General features: G+C 40.9%; 1 protein-coding gene across 2 annotated transcripts; it reads right to left on the bottom strand.

The window, feature by feature from the left end:
* Positions 1-464: 464 nt before the first annotated feature.
* On the bottom strand, positions 465-25,889 carry myo15aa (myosin XVAa). Of its 2 annotated transcripts, XM_088436053.1 has the most exons (65): positions 21,405-25,889; positions 21,168-21,250; positions 20,958-21,021; positions 20,738-20,847; positions 20,557-20,631; positions 20,278-20,368; positions 19,806-19,909; positions 19,650-19,713; positions 19,449-19,562; positions 19,192-19,353; positions 18,504-18,617; positions 18,348-18,406; positions 18,136-18,259; positions 17,920-18,015; positions 17,699-17,830; positions 17,482-17,607; positions 17,251-17,328; positions 16,934-17,091; positions 16,817-16,862; positions 16,616-16,740; positions 15,839-15,956; positions 15,580-15,755; positions 15,273-15,357; positions 15,079-15,132; positions 14,917-15,002; positions 14,707-14,839; positions 14,542-14,637; positions 13,808-14,043; positions 13,546-13,736; positions 13,350-13,422; positions 12,929-13,120; positions 12,737-12,852; positions 12,495-12,589; positions 11,984-12,116; positions 10,424-10,777; positions 10,130-10,194; positions 9,398-9,523; positions 9,260-9,314; positions 8,984-9,128; positions 8,817-8,910; positions 8,643-8,745; positions 8,373-8,488; positions 8,232-8,291; positions 7,941-8,016; positions 7,681-7,796; positions 7,443-7,561; positions 6,972-7,113; positions 6,630-6,741; positions 6,214-6,288; positions 5,441-5,643; positions 5,190-5,314; positions 5,052-5,115; positions 4,875-4,947; positions 4,726-4,799; positions 4,562-4,644; positions 4,337-4,467; positions 4,162-4,256; positions 4,017-4,094; positions 3,806-3,902; positions 3,574-3,734; positions 3,304-3,437; positions 2,969-3,102; positions 2,769-2,902; positions 1,562-1,702; positions 465-1,500 (listed from the first exon to the last, which is right to left on the bottom strand). In XM_088436053.1, exons 1-65 carry the CDS (start codon positions 25,887-25,889, stop codon positions 1,399-1,401), a joined length of 11,781 nt encoding a protein of 3,926 aa, XP_088292179.1. In that variant the 3' UTR covers positions 465-1,398. The 2 variants fall into 2 exon arrangements, with proteins under 2 accessions (XP_088292179.1, XP_088292180.1); XM_088436054.1 differs by lacking the exons at positions 10,424-10,777; positions 21,405-25,889 and having other exon boundaries at positions 14,707-14,843; positions 14,921-15,002.
* Positions 25,890-26,342: the final 453 nt, after the last annotated feature.

Raw genomic sequence — 26,342 nt, 5'->3', positions numbered from 1 at the left:
TAAATGAAGCGCAACGTCAGAAGCGTCAGCAAAAAAGAATTCGCCCACCTTCTTGATTTCGAAATGTTTTTGCATATTCAACACACTTATGTTTTAGATCATCACTCCAAGACAATACAACTTAACACAAAAATGCAGATTCAAAATTAAAATGTTATTCTATTTCTATTCTTTAAATACGGAGAATCATCTATTTATGAGGTGGTGCATAGTGATTATTTATTAGTGAGAAAAAAACAAAATGATTAGCATCTTCCCATTGTTTTCCTTGGGCTGTCTTGATGACATTACAATTGGTATTATGATTTAAAGCTAAGCTTGATAAATGTAGAAAAATAGTGATCATTCCAGTAGAGGCAAATATTTTTTGACAGCACTATAAGGAGCTATGTTATAGTTGAGGTTTAGGTGGTAGTGTAAGTTATTTATAAGAAATGAACACATCTGCTCACTTTTATTTATGATACAAACTTTAATGATTTCACATGCATTTACTTTGTGCAATAACAATTTACAATTGTATGTTACACAAAATATTAAAGTCAGTGCTGAAATATTCCCAAAGCATGCAGATTTGAATGTGAAGCGCATCTGGTCCCTCCCTTGAATTTATGGCAAGAGTAAAAATGATTACATTTTATCAATAGCCTCATTCTTTTTACTTCCTTCTGTAGAAGCAAAAGTGATATTAAAGTACACTTGGAATGCACATCATGTTCATCTCTGCAAGGACAAACAGGGAACATCAATTGGCAGCTACCACAGCAGAGCTCCTTCCTTACCCACTGAGCATATTATAGCAAATTTAAATTCACTAAGTCAGCAATCAAGACCTTTGTGTTCCTCAGAAAGGAAGTCATACTCATCCCAATTTCCTTCAAATGAACCGTGTGACCACTGGGACTCACCAAAAGAGGACTTTTGACTCATAGTGCCTCACTGCAGACATTTGACTCATTGATTTTAATGTACGTTAGTATGACTATATATAGTTTACATTTTGGATGTCTAGCGAGCAAATGTTTAATATTATTCAAACGGTGTTTAAATAATTGCAAACGTTCAATTGCTGAAACAAATTTTACAGTGGTGTCTGATTCACGTAGCGAACCAAACAATAGACATCATAACTGTGTTGTTTCTATACAAATTAGATATTTTGATTTTACTGGATTTCATTTGCATCGTTTTATTTACAGATATCATACTTTTAAGTGTAAAACAAGCAGTTCATTATTATGTAAACAGAGGTAGATACGGTGCATTTTAGAGGCATGGACTTACATATAGCAATGGGTTGTGGGTTTAATTGCGTAGACAATCTGACCGGACCACACAAAAGGAAATGCAAAGACCAACTACTCTTAACGCCAAATGCACTTGAATAATGTTTGTATGCTACAGCAGGGTTATTTCACTTGGTGGCAACGTGAGTCTTTTTTCTCTGGCAGATAGCATGTTCTCCATGTGCATGGCAACCACTCGACACAGCTCCAGACCCTGGACACATTCCACGTGTTATGTATGTAGAATGTATAACAATCGTATTGTTAACGCGCACCTGCTCCAGTTGAAGCTGTGTGATGCGCTGGTTGAGCAGATCTCCAATCATTATCTCAACATATGGGTAACTTGAGCCCGACGTTGGTCTCTGGGTGCGAGTTGACTGGACTTCTTTTAAAGGGAAACGCACCATGACCTCCTATTCACAGACATAAAACAAGCATGAACTGTATGCATGTATTAATTCTCTAAATCAATGGCTCAACCTTTTTCAAATGATGTACCTCCTGTGAAATATTGTTTTCAGATGAGTACCCACTAACCACCACATTTTTTCAAATTTCTCTGATTTATTAAATCTCTGAACAACATTTGTAATGCTATTCCAAGGGATTATTTTGTCAGCAACTCCCTAAAATAGATTGTGTAAAGCCATCAGTTTTATTTCTCGATTGTGTCGAAATGCAGCACTAATGACAATTTATATTTGTAAAAAACAAAGCAAAGTAAAGGCTGATACGTTTTGCAAAGGACACACTATAACCCAATTTAGCATTAAGTTGCTTCATGTTCCAAATCATTTGCTATTAGTTTGAAAATGTATTTTGCCCTGTCACAGCATTAAAAAGCATTAAATTAGAATTGCTAATATCTGCAGAAACTGTTCATCATAAGTAGTGCATGTTTTAATGATATGTAAGCTGAGATCCGAAGCTGATTTGGGGTTGGGGGAAAAGAACCAGTTTTTGCCCAGTTTTCATTTGTTGAGAGGTGAAAACTCCTCAGCTTTAATAAAAATAAAATTTAAAAAATGTCAGATGATGTCCGTATCTTTTTATAGAATTTTCTTTTTGGTGGTCTTTCAACAGTTCTTCAACGTTTGAGATCAGTATGTCTTTCATAAAATATTGGTTGCTATGGATCTTTGATACATTTTTAATGTACCTCATTGTGATATATATTATTTTAAAGATGATTAAATGTAGAATTATAATATACGAATGAATATCCCAGTTTGTCAAACTGGTAGCTGACAATGAAGAATGGCGCATAAATCCAACAGAGGGAGCCAAATGCTTCGTATCAAATTATAACGGTATGTCGTTCCGTATTAGGGAGCTAAAACAACAAAGTCAATATTCTAAATACTTAAAGAACGATGGCAAATTCTCACAATGCTTGCTTTTAAGTCGTGCTGTTTAAGACAAATCTTTAAAAGAGTTTACTGTGTGGCATTTAGGTGTGCGCGTGTGCGCATATCATACGTGAGTGTCTTTGTTAAGAAAGTGGAGTCCATTCAGATTCACCGCCAGAATGCACGGAGCCTTGATGGAGGCCGAACTGGAACTCTGGATGTAGAAAAAGGAAGAGCCGAACATGGGGAAGGGACTGACCAGACCTGAGGGAGTGCACATAAATAGTCAACGCAAAACTAAGTCAAATCTAAGGTGACTTGCTGTCTTACCAAGGAACTGTGCACGGGCCTGGTGTGGGTTTAGAGGCTGAACCTGTTGCATGTGTTGAGTTGCCATAGTGAGCCACTGCTGTGGATTCTGTTTGCTGTAGAATTGTGGAGGGACACACTCCTGCAACTCACGTCTGAACACATGCATACACACGCAAGCTCTATCATACAGTCGTAATATGCACGCTCAGTTTTCAGTGGTTTAACAAAATAGTGATAAATACTCTTGACAATAGATTATTCATTTAGAAATGCATAGTGGTGTTGCATATGTACTTGTTTTGCCCATTAAGGCCTATTTGGGAAACATGGCATGTATGTCAATGTTTATTTACATGGTGGGCAAATAGTTGACGTCTTTGGCACGGTGCTGTAGAGCAGCAAGTCTGGCGAGCTGTTGCAGATGTTGTTCACTTGCCTTACTCAAAGGAACTACATTCAGCAATGCCTTCAGGTAATCGGGCAATACCTAACACAGACGCAGTTGCATATTTTAGTATCCATTGTACTGTATTACGCAAGACACATAATGCACAACATATCAATCCCCATAAAGAGGAAGTTATAAAAAAAATTAGTTAATCCACAATACATTCTCTATTTACCTGGTTATAATGCATGGTGACATAGAGCTCATTATCAAGTTTCAAGGCAAGTCTCCATATGACTCTTCGGAACCAAAGACTGTAGTTGGCATCCACTGGTTCTGCTTCTGTAGCAACATCCAAGATGTACTCCCACTTGATCAGGGGACGAACATTCTGACCTAGGAAAAAAAAAACACACACACTTTACCATTCCGTTTGCTTCACAATAACTAATAACAAACCTTATTACCTCTGTGTGTGACCAAAAAGATGGCATATTCATCCAAAGCTTCCACTCTGTTTAGGTCCATTTCACAACAAAGCTCCTCAATGGCATCCAAAGCGACCTGACATAAATGATCACATTCAATTTAATGCAGTAACACTTGCACTGTACCTGATTTTAGATAAGAATTTGCTGATGTATATATATATATATATATTGATGAGTGTGCACTTACAGAGCAAGTCTTGATTTTCAAGTGCCTTTCCATCCCACCTGGCAGCAGGAACAGCTGTCTTTTGGAACTCCGCCCTGCCTGAATGCACAAGACAATACTAAATATGTTTTGGTGACACATTCAACTCCAGAGTATAGAAACGAACCAGCATTGCTTTCAGTTCCATGCTGTTGGGATAGTGTACGCGTCCTCCGTACTGAAACGTTTTCCTCAGATTCTGCGCGCATGCCTTGGCAATACCTGTAAAATAAAATGAAGCTCGGATGGATGGGTGGACGGGCGGACAGACGAAACGGACGGACGAACAGAAAAAGTTCTACCTTGGTACTGCAGCCCAGTGCTGACACAGGCGCTGTGTAGAAAGCTGAAAAGGAATGGCTTCATAACATTTGAACAGCGATGGAACGCAGTCAGGATGTACAACAGTCTCCAACCCTTCTGGCAACTGTCTCTATGGGATAAAACACAAACACACGAAAACAATAAAACGAGAATCTTGGAGTTTCTACATGTATGTGTGTGCATGTGCATGACATGGGTCTTACGGTTTGGAGCTGTTGTTGGCAGTGACTTGCTTCATCACCTGGCAATAGGCTTCATCTTTCATCAAGCCATGATCAGCACTTAACTAAAACCAAAGGAGATTCGTGAGAAGCGATCTTGGGCAAAATGATCTAAAACAAGACATTGTTTGCTTTGAAAAGTGTACCTTCAGTATAATTGTGACAAGGTCCTGTTCAGTCTGACCTTTTAGTGGCAGGTCTCCCATGAACTTCATTACAGCTGTCAGCAAACATTGCATTCAATATTTCATTCAAAGACGAATGATCAGAGCTGCTGATGTAGTTCTTCTCTCACCTGAAGAGATGTCAGCAGCCACTCTGTTCATTCCACTGTCTGAAAAGTCAATCAGAGACTCCTGGAGTGGAGACTGGAAAGATAAACATGGGAAGGGAGGAAATGCCTCTAAAATTCTACATAAACAAAATTTCCGATTGTAAAGAATCCATAAAATTATTTTTTTTTAAAATGCACCTTGGAGAATTTGATCATGTCAGGTGGTTCCCTGCCTTGTTTCCTCCTTTTGGTTTTTGAATCACTGTGGGAACAGTCCAAGCAAAACCGTCATTCAAAGTGTGTTTCTTGAGTCTGATCTTCAATGAGGTGTCTTACTTCCTGTTTCTTTGAGCCTCTCTGAAGTACCTCTTGGCAAACTCGATCATGTGGTACTGGCTGCCATACTGCGACATATCATCAAAGTCTTCATCCGGGCTCTCCACATAAGTGTCCTTCAGTACCTGACAGCATAAATTGCCCTTTGTTATACTTCTACTCTTGTATTCCAAAAACATAACATCTGAACAAAAATTTGAATGAATTGTCAGTTATGCTTGTCCTGTGTTTAGGATTTAAAACAATCATACTTCCGTTGAGCGGTCAAGTTCTTGGGCCACGATCGCTGAGCCCAGCGCTACGGCAACGGCAGCCGAGGCGGCGACGCGCCCTTGTCTGTCTCGAGGCTCCGCCCTCTCTGTTGGGAGTAGCAGAAAGTCCGGAGCCGCCACAGGTCGAACGTGTTCACTGGCAAACACTCCCGACATCCCATGCACTGCCCCGAACCGCCAGCCTGTACAGTACACACAAGTACATGCAATAAATCCCCCAGTTCAGTGGTTCAAATTGGGGTACGTGAAGGCACTTCAGAGGGTATGTGAGAGAGTAATAGGGTTTCTGCAGGTATCATCAAATCTAATTCAATGCTTTTGAACTCCTTCACTGCCATTGACAGTTATTGACATCAAAAATCTGTCTTAACTGGGCTGGTGGTGGATGAGGTAATGCTGTGACTGAAACAGTACGGTTTTCTTTTCAAATTAAGAGCAAATTACATGGAACATGAAGCAGCTTAAATTGCGTAATAGTTACTCCTTTGCAAAATGATGTTTTTTACTTATAGGTGAGTATTTTACAGATGCATATTGTCATCATTGTAGAACCACTATCTGAATTAATACTGGCAAGTACGATGTGTTTACCATAATAGATTTTTTTATGTTTGTTTCCGCACTGTAGGCCCAGATAACAAATTAGGGTTGAAAAAAAAAAGAAAATGAAACACAAATACATGTAAGTATAGTTTTACAACTGTTAATGTAATATTCCATTATTCAGTCAACGAGGAGGTAAAAACACCCACCAAAGTCAGGAGTGTCTCTCTTGAGTTCTTCCAGTAGCATCACCTTTTTCTTCACAATGCAGCCATAACCTTTGCCTAAACACATGCACACACAGTGGTTTTTCTATCGTAGTGGGGACATCCAATTGACATACTGCATTTCCTAGCCCCAAAAGCCTAACATCACAACAGATTGTCTAATCTTAAAAAGACGTCTGAACCTATGAGGTCCACCCAAATGATCCGGACAAGTGCAAGGGGTAAAACAAAGAGAGTAAAAGCCAGAATTTGGTCTCCACCAAATAAGAAAAAAAAAAATTCAAAGGCATGCACACACCCACACACAGACACACACAAATAGAGGAACATACCATAAACCGTGTACTGTACAAACATAAATGTGGTTCACAGAAAGTCTATAAAGTTGTGGGTCCTACCTGGCTCCAGGCCATCCATGTGTTGTAGTCTGATGATATCTCCTTTGTGGAAGCTGAGCAGCGTCCTGTCCTCGTTGATGCAGTTCCTCACTGCTACCACATACTCTGAATCCTGGCAAAGAGTCTGTCGTGAGTATAATATCATTGATATACTGTAGATGAGAAATAGTTTGGGACCCAATATAGGTCCCTGTGGAGCACCACATATTGTTCTGTACTCTATTTAAATGAGAAAATAATTAAGAATAGATCACCAAATGTGTGCATGATGAAATGTGATCATGTGATGTTACCACCGGGAGCAGAATTGACTGCCTAAGCTTCACACACAAGCTCTCTGACCTTCTTAATCTCTGTGAGGAAGTCGTCAATCATGCTTTTGACCTGCTGGGCCCTGGCGGAAAACAGGATCAGCTTCTCGCTGACTAGATTGAACTCCAACATGTTTTTTGATGGAACAGACACGAAGAGGATGTCCGAGTAGCTGCACAGGAAGTCACACACAGAGAAAGGATATTATAAGCTTTAAATGAAATTGTTTTTATTTGATGAGTCAGATACCAACTATATCTTTTGGAATAATTGTATTGGTTTTACATATGTGGGAACGGATGATAAATGCTCTTTTCTTTTGACAAGAATTAATGAAGGGGAATCCACTGAACATATTCTTTCCTTTACTTCCTGTATGTGTCATGGCCAAATGCCAGGGTCCATTTTTGCATAACAGACATTTTATTCCTTGTCATTATTACATTTTCATTATGAAATATTGTTTCAATGTTATCTTTGTATACCCTAATTAAGATGCACCTGTAAGGCCTTAGTACTCTGAAGTAGTCTGGAGCAGTGGAGCTGCTCCTCACCAGCTTGAGCAGCTTAATGCCTTTGTGTGACACAGACAAAACTTGCACTCCCGTCCCCACACTGCCCTGCAACACACAACAACAAAGACAGTGACATGTAAACCCAAATTTACATGGACAAAACAATGATTCCATATTGAAAATCTGAAGTGAGAATGGCTGGATTAAAAATACTGAGAGCTCACGGAAGCTGGGAAAAGGCGAGAAAAGTAAATCTCCCACAAGTCTCTCGCCGTGGCAACCACTTTTTTCTTCACATTCTCATGTTGAGTTCCTGCAACCTGATCCACCTGGTTTTCCGCTGAAAGATATTTATGATTATTTTTCCAAAAAGTATTGACTACCTATCAGGCCCAGGTGTCATACGGCTATAGACATCAAAACCCCATTTTGACTGGGCTGGCAGTGACTAAGATAGAAACCGTCCTCTGGCTTGGTAACATACCAAAGAGAGTTTTCATCTTTTGTCGTTCATCTTGAGTGATACGAATGCAAGCCTCAGAGAATGTGTCATGTACTACCTGCAGAAAAATAAGACAACACATGAAACATCCAACTGTTATATGTTAGTAATGTAGTGGAATATATATATATATATATATATATATATATATATATGCATGAGTGCAGTGCAGTAAATGTTGGCGGTAAAGTGCTACTTTTAAAGTAAAACTAACCTTCAATCTCCTATCAAAATATATGTTGAACACAATAAAAAAGTCTAAAATAGATCAACCTGTTTGAAAATCAGGTCCAGCATCAATGGATCATTGAGGTCCTCTTTGGGATAAAACACCTAGAAGGTTTACAAACATTAAAAAGTATTGACCAAAACCATATTTTTGGTGATATTTAGTGATGTCAGTTGGAAATGTACCTCCTTCCTCAAGTAAAGTTTCCAAGGGACATTTGAGTAGGTGTAATATTCATCACTGGTCCTGCTGTGGAGTTGAGTCTGGATGACTTCATTTTCAACTGGCAACTCTCTGCAGACTGGACGAACACACACACAATCCCATTATAAAGTTCCACGCAATGTTTCACAAAGTCGAGCAGTCCCACAGTTTTTTAAACATGATTTTATATCTAAACATTGTGGTCTATGTTCAATTATCATGGAAATCAAAACCCTCTTTGAAAAGCTCACCTGTTGGAGGAGCATGGCCCATGTTGGCGTTAGTTGGTTCACTAGACTTGGTTATTTTGGTATCTCCTCTCACTTCTTTGGAATGGAAAGACTGAGACTTCATCTGATTGAGGGGGGAAAATCATCGTGACGTGACGATAGCTTGTATAACATTTTATTTTGTGTGTAACGTACCGGTTGAGGTGGATTAGCCATTTGGTCTTTAAGGATCTCCATGGCTTCCTTGTGGGGATCTGGCTTCTTCATAAACATTTTTCCATCATCTTTCCTGTTGATAATTTAATAGATGCCATTGGGAATTTGACTAATGTAATCACTTGCACTGAATGTGTGTATGTTACCGTTTGATGGAAGGTCCAGAGGGAGTCATGCTGTTGGGCTGGTGCTGTTTGATGATGTCTTTGATATCGTGGCTGGGCTCCATGCGTTCAGTGTTACTCACACTGGCGCGGACCACATCATCTGGAGGGGATGTACGTGTTGGACCTAAAAATCATGCTGACTTATGATCACGCTTCCACAAAATGTTATTGATGATGAATGAATGAATAGGGAACGAGAATCCAAATCTAGAGAGATCTGAAAAATGTGCTGTGCTAAACAGCTTACACACTTACTAATTTTGCGGGGCGAGCTGGATCTTGTTGATGAATCTTCTCTAGCTTCTTTAGTCTACGGAGATTTAAAAAGGCCACACAAGTTGGTATGCGTGTCTAAAATGTTCGAGGGCAGAACAATATACTGTGGGAACTTACTGGACTGGGTGTGCGAGAGCTTTGCGGTGAGTGTGTGTAATAATGTAGTGGCGGAGACGGAGAGGCGGGTAAGGAGGACATCATCTGCTGCTGGATTGCAAGAGCCTGCATGGTCATCTGTTGGGCCTGTAGAATAAAGGATTGCATTGAGGCCGTACTTGCACACATGAAGATATGACTGACTGCACAATACAACTGACAAGGAAACAAGACTGCAGAAAATAAAATACTTGTGGTGTAAATGATATCTAAGACGCATTTCTGTTAACTTTATTGATAACTTGTGCAAGGCTGCTTATTTTGTACATTGCCACTGACAACAGCTACACAAAACATACTGATGCAAATTTATTAGTTATTGCTATGGCTCACTATAATAGCATCTATCTTACTAGCTTTGGGTGCTTTGCATTTATGCGGTTGGCTAAAATTAAGCTGTTTCTGTATTAAGCAAACTCCTTACGATGAATGCATATCACTACCTTTTATGAAAGATGTCTTTGGTGTGTTTTTAAAAATTAAATGTATGATTAACCTACAACAACACCACAAGAAGCTCTATGCATAAAAACAATTAAACTATTACATAGTAATTAAAGGTGTTTTAAATATCAGAGTAATTATTTGATTACAATTAATTGTTTAATCTGACACGCCTAATTTTAAGGTGCTAAATATGTAGTGAGCAGAATTCATATTTGTATTATGTTATACCCTAAATAATCACTGTACCAGAATGATGGCTTGTTGGTTGATAATGGCTTGCTGCTGTTGAGTCAGTACTGCCTGCTCCGTTCCTGAAGAACAAAAACATAAAATACTACTCCATTCCACTACAAGGGGAAATAGGCTGAGCACCGCAAAAAAAAAGATAATAATGGCTGTGAGTGATAGAGCACACCGCAGAAAGACTACCACGCCACACATAGTGCTGTTTCATTCAACATACATCATCTCGCCCTAAGGCCACACATGCTAAAAAAACAACAACAATAAAAAAACACTCCATTATTGTAGTTGACGCACCTGTGAAAACAGGCAAGTCTGGGATTATTGGCAGTGGCGGAAGTGGGGGCAATTCCAAACCTGGGACAACGGTGTCATGTGATGCTACATTACTCACAGGAACATCGGGCACAGAAGGGGCCACAAAAGGGTCTTCAGACGGGACATGAGCAGAAGTATGACTGGGGGTTACATGTGTGGAAGCAGACGAAGTCGGTTGATGGGAAGGGTGTTGGGGTCGGTTGTATTGGTGCTTTGGGTGAGACTGCTGCTGTTGTTGTTGCTTGTGTAGTTCATGGTGATGATGGTGAGAGGGGATGGGCATGGTAGGGATAGGTGGCATCATCCCTCCTGCTACTGGGAGCACTGGCACAGCTTGAGGAGCAGCAAGGGACATGGAAACGTTAGGAATATTTTTTATTTTAACCCTTTGGCAGTATTGTGACCATTTTTTGGACAAATTCTTCCACATTCTACTCGCAGAATTTTAGCCAAGGGATGGCACACTCCTGGTAGTGCGATAACTGCAGTCATGACATGTGGAAGTTTGACAAGTTGAAATCATCTGGGTGAAATTTCAGCTCCTTGGTATGTTCTTTCAATACATGTGAAATGCTTTTGATGTCAAATTCAAAGGAGTGGACAAAACACTGCACAAGGGTTCAACTGAATGTAACTGGAATCGTCATCTGGAAACGGAAAATGCATAAAGTTTTGGGGCTGAAAATACAATCTTCTACCACATCAAAGTCACACATTATTTGCAGATTTTGGAGACGTCAAAAAGAGTATTTTCTCCTCCACACCCTTTCTGTCTATAAACATACTCTATCCTTTATAATAGATGTCAATTACACAATTTTTTTTCACAAAGTGCATTCAAGTAATAGTATGAACTGAGATGTTTTTTTTTTTTTTTTAATATTTGTAGAAAACAGGGCTGAAAGAAAAAGGTCACACAAATTCACATAGCCATTGAAGGACTGGCAGCAACAAAATGAGCGTTTAACTTGAATAGGAATGAGAGTGAAGGAGATCAGGTAAGCCATGTGTGCTTACACTGAATGGTTGTCACTGCATTAACCATGAGTAGGAACAGTGCACATTACAGTCGCTAAACTTGATGATGCGTAATGTTAGAACATTTACAAGCACAATTAAGTATCAAAAAGATACTCTTCCTTGAAGCTGGGAATAAATTCACGCATGATCCAATCATATTACCATAAATCTTGGTTGTTAGTTGAACTAGATTGAGTTTTTCTGAGGTTTTAAACAAGAAAAAAAAATAGATGGAAAAAAAATTAAACAAAATTTGCTCAGTTCTGAATCAACAGAACCAAGCTGTTCTGTTTTAAAATCAGCAGTGTAGTAAATAGCTATATATTTAAAATTGCACCATCCGTTGCAGTCACTGAGCAATTTACCCGCAAAGCTGAATAATTGATGAAACTGGAAAAGAACGAAGTGTGGGTGGATTGGAAAACAAAAGTGCCAACACCAAGTATGTAAATATACAGCAAATGACTGGCCAATTACATTATCAATAAAGCAACAGAAAACATCAAGTATCTTAAGTACCTCCAGGGTGTATTCCTGGCGGATAGGACCTGCTTGGGACCAGATTACTCTCCCTCTCTCCTCTTTCTCCTGAAACACCGATACCTCCACTTCCCTTCATTCTTGCTGCCAGACTTCCAGCCTTTTCAATGTCCTGACAAACGGTGGGAATTAGGAAGGAAATTAAGAACTTTTTTAAAACTCCATCTCCTAATAACCATCTAATGTGGCCCTGATCGAAAGTTAGCATATATATATATATATATATATATATATATATATATATATATATAAACATTAGCCAAATTTAGCGATTTAACCACAATTTGCACAACTGCTTTGACTTTAATATCTTTAAATTCAGGGATTAACTCATTCGCCGCCATTGACAACTATAGACGTCAAAGATCTGCCGACAGCCGTGAAACCCAAACATCCATTTTAACTGTTGCGAAAAGAAATCCACGAGTGCTTCAAGATACTGTCAACGTTTCTCGATTTGAAGTCATAGAAGAACAGTGCACGCGCTTACCATGCTGCTGTCGGACAGCACGGGATCAAACAGGCTGTCCAAATAGCGATCCATTCCTCTCTGAGTCTGACCGTCACTGAACGCATCAGATTCCACTGCAGAAAAAAGTAGAAAGAACCTCACCTTCATTCCCAACTGGCCACTTCAATGGATACAACAACTACTTCGGTTCTCTTGTGGAGCTGAATAAAGTAACATCTCTCAATATGGGGAAGCAATACTTTTCAAGTGTGAGTGTGCACCGTGGCTGTGGTAACCGTCAGAGTCAGAATGGCTGTAGACTGGTCGACAGCCTTCGCTCAGAGGAATGGAGGGCGGAGGTTCGTCATCTGAATCAAAGCCGCTTCCAAATAATGTTCTAGGAGAAAATAGGTAGACATTTGCAGAAAAAAATGATTTTAATGGATTGCGCACATGGTTTTTGGTGTACTGACAGGCTGGCATTGGCTCTGACTCTTGTGGGGCTGTCAGTACTGATGATGAAGTAGCTCTTCTGTTTTGGGAAGTCATTTGGAAGCTCCAGGTCTGCAATCAGGTCCATCACATAGTCGTGACCCGCTAACTCCACCCATTGGCCGTGCTCCTTCATCAGGACAGAGCTTCCTCTCCACCAGTCCGACACCCCTCTGCAATGCAAATTATGGGTTTTCTCAGAAAGCTATCTGGAGCATTGCAACTAGTGGAGAGGAGAAAGTTCATTTTATGTGCTAAACACTGTGATGTCTAATTATTAGTCCAATGGGAATTACTTTTTTTTTTTTTTTTTAACGAGCATTGCACCTGAGCTGAAGCTACTATTTGTGGATGTGGTAAGGCACAAAAAATGTTTTTATTAAAATAATCAACTTTGAGCACCTGTGATGCAGGATGTCTCCCGCTAAATCCTCACCAGTGGTCCAAGAGTGAACTGGACATAGGAATGATGATCCTAAATAGTAAAAAGATAAATCATTGGCCAGTTATTGGTTTGAATCAAAATGAGATGTTGATTATTGCTCAAAAGAAATGTTATAATGTCATTATCATCAATTCAGATGATTTTTGTTCCTACCATCAAAACAATTTACATGTAACGCCATGTTAGCTTTCTTTCTATTGGCTGTCCACTCCAGAAGTGACAGCGGATAGGTCCGTGAGGTCTCAAGGGCGGGGCCTGAACTATGCTGCATTTTCTGACTAGCTTGGATGAGTATATGTTGGAGCAAAGCTTGGCAACCAACAGGAGCGTGGTCGGAAACAAACCTAAAAGAAAAGGTTTCAAACTGAATTTTTTTATGACATGACAAATGCATTCACTTCTTCAGTGCATTTACTTGAGTAGATATCTGTCCATCTGTGGTGAAGGAGCGAAGCTGCAGACACATGCAAGCAATAGAAGCCAGCCTCGCTCTGCGTTGTCAGCATTGACATTTCGCCACACTTGATTGACCAGCTGAGACAAGATCTCATCCCGTAAACCCGGGGATGAGAGACCTCTTTGGATGATGTAATTGCCAAACATGTTCTCCTGTGCCCCGTTCAGGTGAGGGTCCCCCATGAATCTTAACACCTGTAAAAGAATGCATAGCGGCAATATACTGTAAATTTTAGATTATAAGATGCTGCTGTACTTTTTTTTCATGTTTTGAACCCTGCGGCTTACAGTCCAATGGAGCTTATCTGCAGTTGGTTTTTTTTTTACTAGCCACCTGAGGGGTAAACTTTTTGTAAACAAAGGGAGACAGAGATGACACTATGGAAGTATTGATTTTGAGTTAGAACTGCTATTTTACTCGTCACCAAAGGGCACTCTCTGCCGGTAAATGCAATTAGGCATGTTACTGTTGCATTGGTGCAATATTCTAACAATCCAAGCATGTCAGTGTTATGTTGAAAATCTGTTGGTTCTGCTTTCATTTCAAAATGTGCACATATGTTCAATCTGTACAGAAGACATAATTTGTTATAAACAGGCAGTTTGAAAAAAAAGGGTTTAGATGTGTGCGGCTCATAATCTAGTTTGTTCTTTTTTGGAGGGGATTGATGTTCAAATGATATCACTAATTACCATGTTGAAAAGCTGCAGAGCTTCTGCTTTCAGGTCCTCTTCTATGCAGGTTAGAGGTGCCTCCAAGGGGGTCATCAACATCCCAAGTTTGGGCTCCTGGCAGAAGGATACAGTGATAGATGCATTAAAATAAGAGTTAATTCTAATTTATGTCTTATGTCTTACTCTGAAGTAACTGAGCACATATTGATAGAAGGGGTAGTTGTTGATGTCCAGGGGCAAAGTTAGTTGATTGGAAGAGGACTCTTGGATATGAGGAGTCTGAAGCAGAGCCAAGCAATCGGAGTGCAACTCTCCCCTGACTGACAGAGAGAAAAGTGCAATGATTAATAATCAGTCACTTTATGAAAATTTTTTGATCGTAAGTAGACGTACAAACCTTCTGCCGCTTGCAGTAACCTTCCAAGCTCCGCAGGGATCACCAAGTGGGTGACATTTACAACCTCTCTTTTCATCAGATCCTGTGATAAAAGTCACTTTAATTTACAATGGAAAAAAGGTGTAATGGCTTGCAAAGGAAAGTGAGTTTGGTATTACTATTTCTCTCTTCTTCCTCTCCTCCTCAGCTTTCCGCTGGGCCGTCAACTTCATCTGCAGGCGGACATCAACAAATGTAAAATGTCAAGTGGAAGACATGAGTATGCCAAAGAGAAGCAACGGATATTGCTGTATATTTTTTTTCTATATTGCTTGTGTTTGATATCACATAGAGTGAATCTGCACTTGTGTACCTTAACATATCGTTTCCGGCTGATATAAAAATGGACAAGAGATCGGAAGCGAACCAGGCTGTCTTTCATTTTCACGTAGTGCTGCCTAGAAACATAAAAGGAGCATCCACAAATTTATTAGGCAAACATTGCCAAGATTATTATGCGTTCATATTATTTCCATACCATTTTATTGGTGACTTAGAGCCTATCCTAGCTGAGTTATTGTTGCAAGATCCGATGTATAGTTTGCATTTATGATTGGTTTTTTTTCCATATAAATAGTTATTAATGTGAATATTTATGAGACTAGGGCTTTGGGGCCCACCTTGTAAGAAAGCCCCTGCAACGCGCCTGCAGCCTGATGATCGTGTTGCGGAGGTTCACGTAGCGTTTGCGGACAAAATACATGCGAGCGTAACGCTGTAGGGTGAGCGCAGCCAGCTGGCGGCAATGCTCTCGTTTACACTCCAACAGCTGGTAAATGGCCTCCTTCACAAACAGCTGCAAGAAGTAATTACCAAGTGATGTATATTGTGACTTTGTATGTAATAATATAAGTGGAAAAACGCGAGGAAGGAGCAAACCTTTGTGACACCGATATGGTAATCTTTTGGCTTGAGGGGGCACAGTTTACCGAGAAGTTGAACACAGTCGTCTCCATTGGCAGATGGAAGCTGCTGAATTCCCACCAAGGACTTATATCTATAATAAACACACCTCAATGCATTCACACATACACAAACTGAGCTTGGATTGATTTTTGGTGTCATAAGGGGACGCCAACCCAGATTTTATTTTAAAATAAAAAAATTATGCAACCCCACTAGTCCAAACACAGTATACACAGTAGTAGATACTCAGTTATTTTAAGTAATTAAGTAGTAATATTATGGATTACTTTAGATAATTACTAAATTAATCTAGTACTTTAGGTACTTGCGTAACCCACTACATAATGAACTAAAGTAGATCATCTAAAGTAATTGCTTACGTTAATCTATGAAGTACATTACTTTAGTACTTAATCGCCTAAAGGAATTGATTACTTTAGTACTTCATTTCTTTAGACACTCCTTTAGGTAATCACATCAATTTTTTGAAAGAGATATCAAAAAGTACCTGGAATTGAATGTCTTGACACTTAAAAAACATATAAAAATATGTCTTGTGTGTTGAATGTGTTAAAGAGAATGCAATGTTTTACTAGTGGAAGCACATAGATAATAATGTAAAGAAAACTTTTGAGCTGACCTCCACTTTAACCAGAATCCCATCTTAACACTTGTTAACTGGACATTTTATGGCAAAGATATTGGTTGGCTTTCCATTTAAAAGTCAAATCAGAAAATAAAATGTGTCACCTGCAGAGGAAGACAGAAAATGGCATCCTGACTGGATACCCTTCTTTCCGGATCCTGATGGTCTCCATGATGCCGGAGTGTCGCAGTTGACGTTTGACTAGGTCGCCTTCAAACACACTCGCATGCTACGCACACGTTTACATGTCAACATGTGTTTATTGAATGCATTTATGAGACTGTCAGGAGAATTATTAACTCTACCTTCATGTTATTTGGCTTAATGCAGCGGACAAAAAATGGGTTGCACCTGAATACAAGCAAAGTAACACAAATGAGAAATCTTTAAGCATGCTCTAAGCATGTATGAGCTTATTTTACCTCTCCATCTTTTCTACTAGCTCAAGCAAAGACTGTTGGAACTTGCTGCTGACTGTGGATGCTTGGTATTTCCTGCTGACCGTGCTGTTTTTTTTTACTTGACCACCTTTCTGCTGCCCTAGGACTCCAGCATGAGCCAGGAAGAGGTTAGACACCATCTAAAAGACAGTAAGTTTGAGGTGAGGGAGCTCGTGAATGAAACGGAAATCGTTTTTTGTTTAGACACACCCTAATATCACGCACAACCAGTTGAGAAACTGTGTTACGCTAGATGTGCATTTAACTAAGTGTTAAATATAGTTGAAGATGTTTCTCACCTTGTTCCGGCTCTCAATGAACAAGTCCAGGACATCCTGACGGACCTGGTCGTAGTTTTTATCAAGGAACTTGTAAACCTGCGACATCACATGAGGGTAAAAAACAATCATGGATTTTTGTGTAAAATACAGGATCTTTATTATACTGAACTCAGTCTTACTATATTATATCTGTGAACTTAATTTCGCGAGCACCCCAGTGTGTCTACACATTGATTCGGCTCAACATACCTGATAGGTGACACGTCCAGCAAAATGCTTGATAGTGAACTCGGGAAGGGGCATCTTTGGCTTCACATACAATGGGTTATTGCCATGGTGATAGTGACACTTTTGGAGAAATGTATGATCTGTTGCCTGTGGACAGACCAAATGTTTGACTTGCAGAAAAAAGTAGTGGAAAAGTTGAATATATAAAAAGTATTTACAAAGCGCTTCCCTTGCTCACCTGTGGGAAACAGCTCTGGTCATCCAGGATTCTCAGAATGCCGTGAGGCTTAGCTGCGATAAGGTCAATGCAGGATTGGTTGTCATTAAATGGAATGTCCTGCCATGGAATTTGCTCCCTGCTGTACTCCTCCTGCAAGAAAATCTCGTAAGTGTTCTGTGCTACATTTGGATTAAGACCTCTCTTCATACAAGCTGTTTCTCTTGTGCATGGGGACTTACTTGTTCTTCCCTGAAAATGATCTTATTAAAGAAGAACTGCAGATACTCGTTGGCATAATTAATGCACAACTGCTCAAAGCTGTTGTATGCCAGATCCTGTTGTTACCACACACAATGGAAAATCACATAGTGGGTTCTACATGTCATTCACAATGTCAGCTTTAGGACGAAGAACCTTATACATAAAAGTCAAACTTGAACATTACAATAGTTTACCTCAAATCCATAAATGTCCAGGATGGAGATGGAGAGCGTGTGTTGATGAGGATACACCTGAGTGTTGACCCTCTCTGTTAACCAATGAAAGAGCAGCGAATACAAGATCTTGGCAACAGCATCCCTAGAAGACAAAATAGGATCATCAATGAGATTTAAAAATAAATAAATAAATAAATAAATAAATAAGCGTTGAGACTAATAATAATCACCTGGCATCTATAGCACTTTCTACAGTCAATGGGGTGTAAATCTTGTCTCTCATTGTCTCCTGCAAAAACGGAAATTGTTACAAACAATACACTGGGAAAAAAAAAACAGAAGAAAGAGTCGTCCACAGAAGTTATAAACACAAACAAAACACTGACCATGACTTTATAAGTGATAGCTTTCTGCAGGCCTTCTGGAGAGATCTCCAACAGTTCTGCTACCACCCTGATCTCTTGCGCGCTCACTACTGTCGCCACCTCCTGGTCGTCGGTCTGAAATGCAGGAGCGGGACATCCACACTCAGTACCAGGCATTAGGCACACCTGACATAATAATTGAAAATCATATTTATTATAGTGTCCTCTTCCTGTTTCAAAAGTTTCAAAGTTTCAAAATAAATCTGTTGCCTTTGACACAAGAAAAAATGTCATCATTTGAATCTTTGGCTGGTACATTAGTGTTTCAAGCACATTTCTGCAGGTGCTCAACCACTCTTTAATTGAGTCCCAGCACCCTCCTGAATTTAAGAGTTTTTTTTTTATGCAAAAAATCTTGAGTTTGTTATAGCACAGGAACTGTCAAGACCGATCTAAAAACCAGCTTATGTGGAAAAATTCTTAGCGTCCACCAATCGGAACCATGACTTTATTATCATTATCAGTCCACATTGTTGCTGTATTATATTGTAGCTTACTGTTCATTTTGCTAAGTAAGAACTAGCTAACATTTATTTTTACGCTTGGGCTTCAAATTGTCATACACAGTATTATTCCTGTTGCATCCAAAACAAAAAATGTGTCAAGTTGTCAATATCACCTCCTCAGTATCCATTTATGGAAGCATTACCTGATATTTCTCAAAGTAAACATTGCCCAGGTGCAGTATGGAAGACAAAACTTTGAAAATGACCGACTGGTCATCTGGGGTGAAGTGGAGGATCTCCATGGCAGCGAGCAGACGCTGGAAGTCATCGCCATCATTTTTTCCTGCAATCCCGCAGTCCCCTCCCTGAGTGGGACACATAAGCGTATATAATGATATAAGACACATAATGCTAACATCTTCAGGAAGATCTACAGATGTTGCAGAAAAGTGCTTCCCACCTGGTTGAGGTAATAGTAAGTCTCAGGCTCCTGGAGATAGAAAGTCTGCTTCTGCTGAGAAGGAAGACCCGCCAGCATTTCATAGAAGATATGATAGTTTCTTTCATCTTTGGCCTGAAGAGGAAAGTCAACATTACATCAAAACACATCCTTCAATGTGCAATGAAAAAAAGTCACCTGATGAATATCTGTATGCATCACCTGGAATACAATGCGAGACTTTTCCAGAAGATACTGAGAAGTTATGGCACCACTGATCACACCACTAGGTAGAACAGTTGAGGAAAACAAGATTGTATGGCATGGGAGTTGGAGAGTGCTGAGATTCAAAGAAACTGGTACAAGTGTCATTCTCACCCCTCCATAAAAATTTCCATGTGTTTCCCAAAGCGACTGGAGTTATCGTTTCGTACAGTTTTGGCATTTCCAAATGACTCCAGCAGAGGAGCAGCCTCAAGTATCTGGAAGCAATTCAGACACATAGCATTTCAACATCTCACAGCTGGATGGAAAAGAGGTTCAAAATGTAATATTTTACATCAGCAGCTTCAATAAGTATATTTATTGGCTTTAAATATGTTGATGTATAAGCACGTGATGTCTCTGTGGCAATACATGAAATCCCACAGCACGGCAAAACAAGCAGGCTTGATGGTAATGACACACAGGAAGATGGATTTGAGTTTGAATTCATCTATAGAACTAATCATGCAGGGAACATTATACTACCTCAATCTGTGCCCAGTGAAAAAGAAAATACATAGAAGGACATTAATCATCGTTCAATCCTGGATTCATGTGTAAGTGTCTGTACAGTATGCATTCATACCTGTTGGGCAAGATTACATGTGTGATGTAAAGCCACAAGGTAGCGAAGGACAAGTTTGGTGGCCTCTGTTTTCCCAGAGCCGCTCTCCCCACTGGTAAAAGAGTAAAATTAGTCATTGTAGTGCTGAGCACTCTGTATGCCAATTTCCCAACATTTATTGAGCATAGGCATAGGCAAATGATGCTGCAATAACATTATATTCAAACTGTCAAGGAGATTTTAAAAAATTAAAGCTACTCAAAGTTTACTTGTGAGATGAGTGTAAAGTGTATCTCTTACCTAATAATTATCACCTGATTATGTTTGGCATCCATCATTTTGGAGTAAGCAGCGTTTGCTATAGCAAACAAATGTCTGAAGGGGAAAGATGCATCAATTGGCCAAGAGGATAGGATGCAAAAAAAAAATTAAATGTACTTATTCCAAATCCCCTGTAAACCAGTTAAAAAAAATGACTTACGGAGGGTTCTCACCCAGAGCATGACCCTTGTACTGCAGCACCATGTCCGTTCCATAGATGTTATACATCTTATAAGGGTTCACAGAAACCAGAATACTACCAATATAGGTCTGACACAGATGGGAGGAAAAAGCCAGTGACACTTAATAAGTCAAACATAGAAAATATTCATCTTTTGAATACAACATACTATGCCAAAATGAATGGATGTAAAACTTACATAAATAAGATTCCGTTCAAACCTTGTTTTTAGATTGAGGAGAACAGCATCATCATTCATCTCCCTAATGAAAAAAGCATTAAAATGTCAATAAAGACTATTGTAAATAATATCGTCAACTGTATGGTTTCATTTTGGTTACATGTGCGTATTATAAGCGTGTTCTGCCTTTTCTACATTTCTTAGAGTACTGTACAAAAAAATTCTTACTCAAGCTGTGTCATGTCTTCCACGCCATCTTCCTCTCTTTGCTCCCGGAGAGATAATGTGGGCAAGCTTCTGATTGCATACATCTGAAATAACAATTGGAAAAGCAGGGGGACTGAGTCATACTATTATAAAACATGCACTGCTAAAAGACTAATTCTCATCACACATTTTTCTCTTAAAGACCTTAAATACAGACAAATATTTGCTTAGAGTGTACGAGCTGTCAAGAGCCCTTACCTTGTCAAACCATGGCCCCTGAGGTTCCCCGTCCCTGTTGAGATTACACACCTCCGGTTTAGACCCCGTGTTTTGCTGAGTCATCAAGTGCTGGTGGTCAATTAAGTTCTCGTCTCCATACACAGACCACTTATTGAGGTTTTGTACTGTCTCATGCGGTAATAGCTTCTCTGCATCCCATACTTCCATATCTTGATTCAGGCCCAGAAGTTTAACTTCAGAGCCAAGGGCCCAGTGCTTTTCAGGAACAGAATCCTGGACATGGGGCGACACAACCGCACATGTAGAAGGGAGGCGGTAAGAGGCCCCCTGAAGGACTGGGTTCTTTAAGGCACCTGAAAGATCTAAAGTTTTGGGCTGTGGGGCAGGAGGGGTACCTAGCTGAGGCATTTTATTACAATCAGATAGGTGAACATTGGCCTTGCGAATGTCAGGAGTTTTTGACAAAGCGCTGGACAGGTCAACTGTTTTTTGAGTAGAAGTGGACTGGGTTTGGTCCTTAAGAATATCGGTTGGCAGACGGTAGGTGGAACGACTGATGTTTGGGTTACGAAGCGCATTGGAAAGGTCAACGGATGGCGCAACTGTGGTAGGGGTCCCCCTTAGTAATGATGGATTTGAGAAATTGTAAGTGGCACCACGGATGCTAGTGTTCAACAAGGCACCAGAGAGATCAGGCCCAGTGGCCATTGACGTTGAGGATTGAATTTCATGTGATGAGCCTTCTGTAAGCTGAGACTCATGAAGATTTGAACTCATATTCACACCACGTAGCATTTGGGTTGCACTTTCAGGATTCTCCGTTGTTCCCCTCATCTGTATTTCAATTGAACTGTTTGGCAGTCGATAAGAGGTCTTCAAGGATTTCACATTAATAAGCGCAGAAGAGAGATTAGGAGAGGATGTCGTAAGAGTCTCAGGTGACGGCTTAGTTCTCAAAACTGAAGTACCATCGGGCAGTTTGTAAGTAGGCTTCCTAATTTGAGGATTAAGCAGTGCGGAGGAAAGCATTGGTGATGCAGGGATGGTTGTGGATTTGGCCTCCGAAGTGGTCCCTAGTGTGCCACTAGGTAAGTGATATGTGCCTTGCTGCAAACGAGGATTAAGTAAGGCAGAGGACAACACAGGGGGGGAAAGTGGCTGAAGAGAAGAGGATTCAGCAGGTTCACTTGGGTTTATAACAGTGCCATCGGGTAATTGATAGGAAGCCTGATGAAAATTTGGGTTCTGCAGAGCATTAGAGAGAACAGGCAATGACTGATTTGCACTACCAGCCCCATTAACTCCATCAACTATTGTAGATTGAGTTTCAACAGGATTTTGGGGTGTTGTTAAGATATCAACTGGGAGTTTATACATTGATCCTTGAATTTTTGATGTCTGAAGTCCAGAGAGAAGTGAAGAGTTAACTGTGACAGTCTGCTGAGCAGCAGAGGCATGGGTCTGAGGGGAAAGATGTTGCTGAAGGGGTGAGGTAAATGATGTGTTCCGTAGTTGGGGATTATGCAGAGCGGAGGATAAATGTGGGGGAGATGAGGATGATGAGGCAACAGCAACTGCTGAATGAGTGTTTGAGAGAAAAGTTGTAACCGGATTGGCATTGGGCTGTAGAGATGAGTAGGAGGTGCTCTGCTGGTCATAGTTCTGCATCAACAATTTGGATTGCCCCAAAGGGACATTTTGACTCAACTCCTGGTCATTCTGGGCTTGACCCACAATGTCACCAGCAGATGAGGGTGGGTAATATTCCTGCTGCGTTTGGGGTGCGTGGTGGGTTGCATAAGGTAGAGATGACGGAAGTTGATGAAGTGCTGATGGCATATCAACAAGGTTGAGGTTTTGAGACAAATTTGTTGGAAATGAAGATGTGCCTGGCTCACTAATTGTGTAGTCAAACTGTTTCACACTCTGAGAGGGTGAAGAAGTACCTTGTGTTGGTACCGAATAAGCTACCGGTGAACGAAAAGGTGTTGTTCCTACAATCTGGGGATTTATAGTCCTATGGGGTAGAGTGCTGTGTGAATAGAATCCATGGTTGTTAGGAAAAGCCAAAGGTATGGGAGATGAGTCCTCAAATTGTTGGTGAGATTGCAGTCCGTTATGGAATCCATTCCCGATTAGTTGAGGAGAAAAAGAGCTACACTGTTTCAATGAAGGCTGCCGAGACACCAGGGGCCTTGGAGGAGGTGATCTTAATGAAGGAGAGGACTGATTTCTGGGCATATGTACCAGTGGCTGTCCCCTACCGATAGGTCTTTGCAAGCCTACTTGAGGTTTTGAGTCCCTTGACTGAGAGCCTTTTCTTGCTAACATAGGGACGCCGACTACACGTTTCTGTCCAGAGGGAGAGCCCCGACCACTGCGAATAGAAGACCTGAATGGAGCTACATGTTGTGTAACAGGGGGCCTTCGTCTACTTTGTCTTCTTGGGTAGGCGTTATTTGGAGAAGGTTTTACAGACCCCATGGGAACATGGTTTGGGCTTTCTGAAACACCTCTAAACTTGTGACTAGAGGACCGGTTGGGGATGGACTGTCTGGTGGTCTGCGACTGGGGAGGAGAGGGAGGTTGATAGCTGGAGGTAGGCTGAACAGTTTGATGGGGAGACTGAGGGCGCTCCGATAGAGGAGCTCTTTCGCTTGGTAAAGATGATGGAGGTGGAGAAGATGATCTTCCCACTTGGGATCTCTGTTGTCTGCTTTGTCCTCTGGAAGACGGAAGAAGTGATGCGTTTGGATGGGGTTGTTGCCTTAGAGAAAGTCTTAAATCATGGGGCCGCTTCTCTCTCTTCCTCAGAGATCCTCTTGGTGTCATTCTGGGGCTAGAAGGTGGGGATCGAGAATGAACCATTTGAAGCCCAATTCCAGCCCTCATAGCTGTAACAGGTGGCTGAGCAGTGAGGGACACCCCATCCCCATGGATTTGTGGTGATGCATAGGGGTTTGGTAGTCTCTGTGGTGAAGCATAGGGGTTCGGTAGTCTCTGTGGTGAAGCATAGGGGTTTGGTAATCTCTGTAGAGAAGTCGGCCTTTGGTTGGTAATTGGAGGTTGGTATGTAAAGTCTCTTCTGTGTTTGTGAGGGGAAAAGTGGTCCGACTGGATTTGTGGTTGAAAATCCATATAATCTGGCAATATTCCTGGCTTCTGCAAAGAATGAGATTTGATGCCATGCATTGGTTTTGATGAGACAATCGATGGATATGGTGGTGGATGCACCAATGAAATATTCTCACTCTGTAGTTGTGGGACAGCCGATGGATGCACCATCTGAAACATCAATGGGTCTTGAGGATAAGGTGGGTCATTCACCTGGGTGGCAACCTGTGATAAGGGATCTGCTGACAAGTGATGAGGGGAAGTGGCATGAGGAGGGAGAGTAGGATGGTTTAGTTGCATGTTTTCATGTTGAATCATCTCAGCAGTTGATGAATATGGTATGATGGGGGTTAGCTGGTGACTAATGGCATTTGGGAAGTGAGGCTGTGCTGGGATGTAAGTGGGAAGGGGCAGCTCGTGATACCTCAGGTCAAAACCAAGGGAGTGAGATGAAAACATGGGAGAAGAAGGGGATGGTGGTGGTGGTGGTGGCAAGGTTTCAATTTCAAGTCTTTCCTTTCCAAATAATCTAACCTGAGGCCTGGGGACCCTGAACTGCTCAGGAGGAGAATGCGTAAAAGGCATTTGTGCCTGTCCGTAAAGATGTTCGGTTTCTGTTGGTGCCAACGGGCCATCAACATTGTATGATTGCTGATAAGGAAAATGAACTCCAGCAACATTGCTGTATCCCCGTGTTGAATCTTGATACATAGGTACGCCTGGGAGAGTAGCATAACCACCACTTACCATACCATAGTGCTCTGAGAGCCCATAGTCATGACCCATATTCTGATCAAATAAAGTATCCGTGTACATCTCAGACTCATATGGGTTGTAGATAGTCTCTATGGTATTGCCAGAGTTAGCAAACGGCTCTTGCACAATGGCATAGAGCTTTCCATCATCACCGTAGTAATACTCCACCTCTTCGTTACTGTTTTCTTCGTATTCATTATACGGGTAAGTGTAGTAATCGCCATCACTATCATCATGAAACTCATCAGGATAAAAGTTGCCGTCATCATCATAGTAACCATATTCATTTTCCCACTCATCATCATCACAGTATTCATAGTCCTCTGGCTGCCCATTGTAATCCTCCTCAGATCCATACTCATCCTCATCATAATCGGAAGGGTAGCTGTAATATCGTGGCCGTCTACGGTATGCGTTTCTGTTTGCAAATGACAGACGTTTTCGTCCTTGACGCTGTGCCCATGCGCCCAGTCGACCTCGGCCCTGCGAACTTGGCAAGCCCCCTATCAACCAATTGGTGGCAGCAGCTATCCTCGCTAACATCCATCCTTTTGTCTTGAACCTTAATCCCACTTTCTTTTTGCCAAACATGCCTTTGAATTTTGCTCTTAATCCCTTCGCCTCTGCCGCCATACTCCCCGTTGCCCCTAAATTGGATAGGTCCAATGTCTTTTTGGGAGAAGGAGGAGGAGAGGAATTGCCTGGATTCGCTTTTGTATGCTCTGTGTTGGAGCCAGACAAACCGGCCTTTTGCTCATCACTGGTTACTTTTGGCCCAAATCCTTTTAAAAGTTGTAATCCCGACGGACCTGGCTTTTGTTCTTCAGAGGTGGATTTAGGCCCAAGTCCATTTAAAAGTTTGGTGTTGCTTAGAAGAGGTTTGCCAGAAGTAGGTGACTTTTCCTTTTTCATGGAGAGAGGTATGAAAAGATTGGATGTGCTTTTAAGGCTCCTCTTTGGTTGAGGTTTCTCTGGCTGCTTTTGTTTGGTTGGGAAACTGAATGGAGAGGTCTTTCCTGTGAGGCCGCTGATAACTTTGGAGGCTCCTCGGAGGTGACTCCTGGCATCAGCTGTCTTCTGCAACTT

This window comes from Hippichthys cyanospilos, chromosome 16 (genome assembly GCF_059441005.1).
Source record: "Hippichthys cyanospilos isolate Australia breed blue-spotted pipefish chromosome 16, RoL_Hcya_1.0, whole genome shotgun sequence".
Lineage (NCBI taxonomy): Eukaryota > Metazoa > Chordata > Actinopteri > Syngnathiformes > Syngnathidae > Hippichthys > Hippichthys cyanospilos.
The sequence above is the reverse complement of the archived record's forward strand: the minus strand, read 5'-3'. Positions and strand labels throughout refer to the sequence as shown.